Here is a 5,103-nt window from a genome sequence, read left to right on the forward strand (position 1 = left end):
ATGCCAGATTTGGGATGTGTTCACATTCTGAAAAATTACTTTCTATGCAACATGTTCCATGGGTTTGATGTACATATAGTACAAACCGAATGATAGAGAAGGAATTTTCTCATGTACCTTTTTGCCATATCCGTGATTTTTAGTAAAGAGTAGATACTCCTCTTTGATGTCTTCATGGGTTTCAATATGAAAACCATTTTTATGGATATCTCGACAACTGATCAGGATACGTGAAGAATCAGGATAAAATAAAGCATCCTCAATCGTCACTTCTGTACCACTTGGGAGATTGAATATGGCACGTCCAGTACCAACAATCACTGTATCGCGTCGAGTGATAGTTAGAATATCTCCATTCATCTTTTTCAGAGTTTGGAAATATTTCAGCTCCCTCGGTATGGAGTTTGTGGTAGCGCTGTTCACAAGGCATAATTCCTCTTCCATCAGATTGTACCCGTAGAGAACGGCGGCGAGTGCTCCCTCCTTTCTTTCTCTGCTATTTTTTTTGCTCTCGCTGGCTGTTCTAGCGTGCTGATAACGTGTTCGAAAAAATCAGATCTCTGTTGGATTGATGGTTACAGGCGCTACTTAAAGCATCTGGAGAGACACGAGCGAAGGGAGGCGTCGGTTCCAGAAAGCAAGAGCGAGAGGCGTCTGTGCGAGACAAACCTCACGACGGTTGGGGCAAGGAGAGATTTTCTCCTAACTACAAATTGTAATTAGTTCTAAGGGTGATAGAGTGGTGACCGTGAGGGTCTTTCTGCGATGCGCCTCTGACACTATTATTTTTTTTAAAATTTCTTGCGTTCCTGCAACACTGGCACCCGCTCGATAGGCAACGAGACGTGGCGCGCCTTGGGCGGATGCTAGATGCACTATAGGCCATGGCTCGTCGACTTGCTTCGCCCGTGACCGCTTGATGTGTCGACCACTTGGTTGTCTTTTTTATGCCTTTTTTATGGGCATGCTTGTGTTGTGCCCCAATAGATTATGTGTGTCAGGTTGTTTTATTTATAAAGCGGGGCAAAAGTCTGTTTTAAAGTCGTTGCGTTGCACCTCCTTAGATGCCCTATGCATCTAGACGGAGAGGGGGTATGATATTTAGGATGTTTTGTACGTCTTGTGAACATTGCAAAAGACAACTAACACCTCTGCGTCAAAGAAGAAAATGATTTGGTTTGCAAGTTGCAACACGAGCAGCAGACAAATGAAATACCCGGTTTACCAACGGCAACAAGCAGCTAGCTCACATGAGGTCGTCACAAACTGATAGAGCAAGGCGGAAGGTTCACATAAGCGCAAGAGCAGACAGAAAATCCACCTTCAGACTTGAATCAGAGTCGTCACATCACATCAACCGGTCGATCGCTACCAACCACCCGGATCACGAGGAGCAGGAACCGGCCTGCGCAGCTCGCTCTCGCCGTGGGCGAAGCGGCACCCTTCGCCATGAGTGCAGCATCCCCTGGCGAAGTGCCCGCAGAGCTTGGTCTTGAAGCTGTCTAACTGCCATCCGCCGCCGTGAGACGTCGTGTTTCCTCCCGCCGCAGGCGAAGGGGCACCGCCGCCGTCGTGGTTGACAACGTGGATCAGCTGCTCCATGGCCATATCGTAAGCGTTCTTGATCTGGTCGAACGTGCCCTCCAGCTCCACGTTCTTCAAGTCGGCGTCCCAGTCGTGGTCGCGAACGCGCAGCCTGGCGCCGCTGGTCCGGGATATCTGCTTTATGGTGGCTCCGCCACGCCCGATGATGGCGCCCGTGAGGGAGGCGTCCACGCTGATCTTGGCCGTCGACGAAGCGCCGAAGCTCGCCACTGCTTCCTTGCGGGGGTCGGGCTCCATCTGTGCTCGATGTGCATGGTCACCGGTGGGAGTTGGTTCCATGGGTGGTGGCGTCGCGTTGTCCGTGGACAAATGCTTGGCAGGCTTCTCCTCGCCTTGTGCTGGTGGAGGAGCAGGAGCTGCGGCACTCAGGATGCCCAGTTTCTCGACGGCCCGGTAGCCGCCCGGGATGTCATGGATGAAGTGACAATCATCACCAAAGCGGCAACCTGCAATACTGCACGATGGGAAACATCATGAGGATAAACAACCGAACCAGCAGAATGCAAAGAAAACAGCAACTGTTGAAATATTCGAGTACCTGAAGAATCTGATGCATGGCTTCGATTTGCTTCCTACGCCTGCTTGAAAAGACTCCGGCTCTGTTTCACCAAAACAACCGACCATGCGGTTCCAAGTTAGTACTGAAGCTCTGAATGGAAAATCTGGAGACGGAACGACGAAGCCAGTTTCGCCTGGATCCAGATCCAGCTCGACTGACCTCGCACTCGGTGAGGCAATTCCGACTTCCCTTGGCGTCCAACCGAGCGGGCAGACCAAGTCTCGGCGCGAACCCAGAGTTTCACGTCATCGGGGTGCTTGGACAGGTCGACGCCGGCGGGCAGCACCTTGCAGGCGTCGGAGCTGCCGACGGCGAGCAGGAGCTCCCTCGAGTACTTGATCCTCTGCCCCTCCCTTGCATCGATCGGCCCCGGTCAGATATATCAGATCAGTCACGAAGGAACTCAACTAACCATGCATGCATGCCACGATGGACAGTCCAGTCGCATGCAGCATGGACAGGCGTGCGTACCTGGGCAAGGTCACGGAGGTAGGAATAGTGGCATCGTCAGGAGGCGCTGAGCTCATGTCGCCGGCAGCGGAAGAACGGTCTAATACATGCTGTTTCTACGGTGGTTCACTGCGTCGCCAAGAAGTAGGCAATGGCGTGAAAAAAGCTGGGAGCAGAGAAGTCGCGGTATGTAAATACCACTGGGGTGGGGGAGGCCAGTGGGCGTACGGCCGGCGGCGCCCTCCTCCTATGGTAATGGTAGGGAGCGTTACTGGTAAATTGATTGACGGGACAAGTCCCGGCGCAAGCTCGATCGCCAATCAAGAGCCTTTGCCTCTGGCGCAGTCGCGCATGCAGGAACGAGGCGTCGCTTGTGACGTTGATCCATCGCGCCGATTGGGCAGAGCACATTCAGCCTCTTGGACTTCAACTCCCCAGGGGCTGCAACGGCACGCGGATCTTCTCCCCAAGCTTATGAATGTGTGGGCAGAGCACAAACGTGGAGGTGAATCGTGCTGTTGGTCAGGGTGGCGACTCTGCAACTCGGAGGTTCAAATTTCAACCTCGAAGTTCAGAGGCCAACTTGCTTGGAAACAACAAGGCAAGGAGCCATGTTCAGATACTCCCTCCTTTTCGGTTTATAGGGCTTATCTCAAAATTTTAGTTTTTCCATTTTATAAGGCTCAATTTGGTTGTTTCCCATCACATGTTCAGATTTCAAGGTGCATTAAATCATTGCATGCAAATATTAAGAGAAAATTGATCAATGCATTTAATTTATGCATGCATGCATTGCAATTAATGCATTGGTAAACATACTTTTTTGAGGAAAACAAGAGCATTAATTGGATGCTTTTGCAAACTACAAAAAGTATTCCATCACTCACCATCTATCTTGGTTGGTGAGATTTTTGAATTGAGCCTTATAAACCGGAAATGAGGGAGTATGTATATATAGTTTGTCGTATGGTATGGAAAAAATATTACCATCTGTTTTTCTTTCTTTTGATAAAGCGCCATTGGGTTTTTTTTAGACAAAAGCGCCATTGGGTGGTATGAATAAGTTATGTTCACATTTGTTAAGCCATGTTCATACGAAAACATAGCACGAAGTTTGTCATGTTCACCATTAAAAAAAGTGCACCTATATGTTAATTATTATTTTTTTGAAACAAGGCAAAAGATTGCCATTTTCATTGAATAAGAAGAAGGTTTTAGAGTCGAGGCCAGCGGCCGAGTTACAATCCTCATTCTCGCGGCATTACATTACACAAATATTTTGCCCCGGCACGGCACCATCATGAGGCTTCTTATTTGATTTGAGCAACAAGCACACCCACTGGAATTGCGTTGTTACGGAACACACGTGCATTTCGCTCTTTCCATATTTCCCAAGATATCAGTAGCATAATGGAAGTCAGCGCCCTTCGTGGTCGTGAGGTCCCATAAGCATTGCTGCGCCACCACTCCTTGACCGAAGTCAAACCACCCCAGTTCGCTGGGTGTACATCTTGTAAACCGAGCCACGATTTAATCATTTCCCACACAAGGATGGTGTAGCGGCATTGAAAAAGAAGGTGTGCCGCCGATTCCGGAGTTTGCTTGCAAAGAGGACAAAGATTACAATTTGGCCAACCCCTTCGCTGAAGCCTGTCAACCGTCCAAACTCTGTTGTTGATGACCAACCAAGCAAAAAAATTGCATTTAGGAGGAGCCCAGTTCTGCCACACTAACAGAGGCATGTCCGTGTCCACTAGCCCAAGGAATTATGTATTATATGCCGACGCCGCTGAATATTGGTCATCATTGGTGAACTTTCACCTAATTGAATCGGTCTCCTCTGGGTTGAGATTGACCAACGAGAGCTTTCTCCAGAGGTTGACAAACTCAGATATGTGGCTGACAGTGAGGTTCCCACCAATATCCACCTTAGAGACCCAGAAGTTATTGTGTAAGGCCTTCTTCACAGAGCAGTTTTTTCTTGATTAATGTATTGCCATGTTATGTACTAAAACATGATGGTAGTGTTTGCCATGGGACACATGTAAAAATTGCACTGGCACAGTTTCGAAACAAGTAAGCACAAGCACAGAGTAAATTGCCATGATCCATGGCAAACACTACATAAATCCTATACAGGTCACGGCGAAATTAACTGGTGACATGGCAAATCCTGAAGAAAAAAAATTCTACATCTTGGACAGTGTGGGCAAATTTGTACTACTTGTGACATCGCAAATTCAGAAGAAAAAAAGTCTATATCTTGGGAAATATAGGTAAATATGTGTTTGTGACATGGCAAATGAAAGTAACTTTTTTGCTAGTGACATGACAAATTCCTGAAAAAGTTGTCATGTTAATTATGTACAATTTTTTTGCCACGGACACATGTTATATACAACAAATTTGCCATGCTACAAGACTATGCTCCAAAAAACTTTACATTTTAGTTGGCAAGGCAAAAGAAGGAAATTAAACTTAATTTGCCA

General features: G+C 47.8%; 1 protein-coding gene across 1 annotated transcript; it reads right to left on the reverse strand.

Annotated features, from left to right (window-relative positions):
• Window positions 1–1,368: 1,368 nt before the first annotated feature.
• LOC119322384 (zinc finger CCCH domain-containing protein 14-like) lies at window positions 1,369–2,691 on the reverse strand. The gene is made up of 4 exons (XM_037595885.1): window positions 2,636–2,691; window positions 2,324–2,517; window positions 2,144–2,204; window positions 1,369–2,059 (listed from the first exon to the last, which is right to left on the reverse strand). The coding sequence occupies exons 1-4, from the start codon at window positions 2,689–2,691 to the stop codon at window positions 1,369–1,371; spliced, it is 1,002 nt and encodes a 333-aa protein (XP_037451782.1).
• Between the last annotated feature and the right edge of the window lie 2,412 nt (window positions 2,692–5,103).

The sequence above is a fragment of the Triticum dicoccoides genome, chromosome 6B (assembly GCF_002162155.2).
Source record: "Triticum dicoccoides isolate Atlit2015 ecotype Zavitan chromosome 6B, WEW_v2.0, whole genome shotgun sequence".
Lineage (NCBI taxonomy): Eukaryota > Viridiplantae > Streptophyta > Magnoliopsida > Poales > Poaceae > Triticum > Triticum dicoccoides.

Coding starts and splice junctions, on each gene's coding strand:
- LOC119322384 (XM_037595885.1), bottom strand. CDS start 2,691: ATGAGCTCAGCGCCTCCTGACGATGCCACTATTCCTACCTCCGTGACC. Junction 2,518..2,635: donor ACCTCCGTGACCTTGCCCAG/GTACGCACGCCT, acceptor GATCGATGCAAG/GGAGGGGCAGAGGATCAAGT. Junction 2,205..2,323: donor ATTGCCTCACCGAGTGCGAG/GTCAGTCGAGCT, acceptor TTGGTGAAACAG/AGCCGGAGTCTTTTCAAGCA.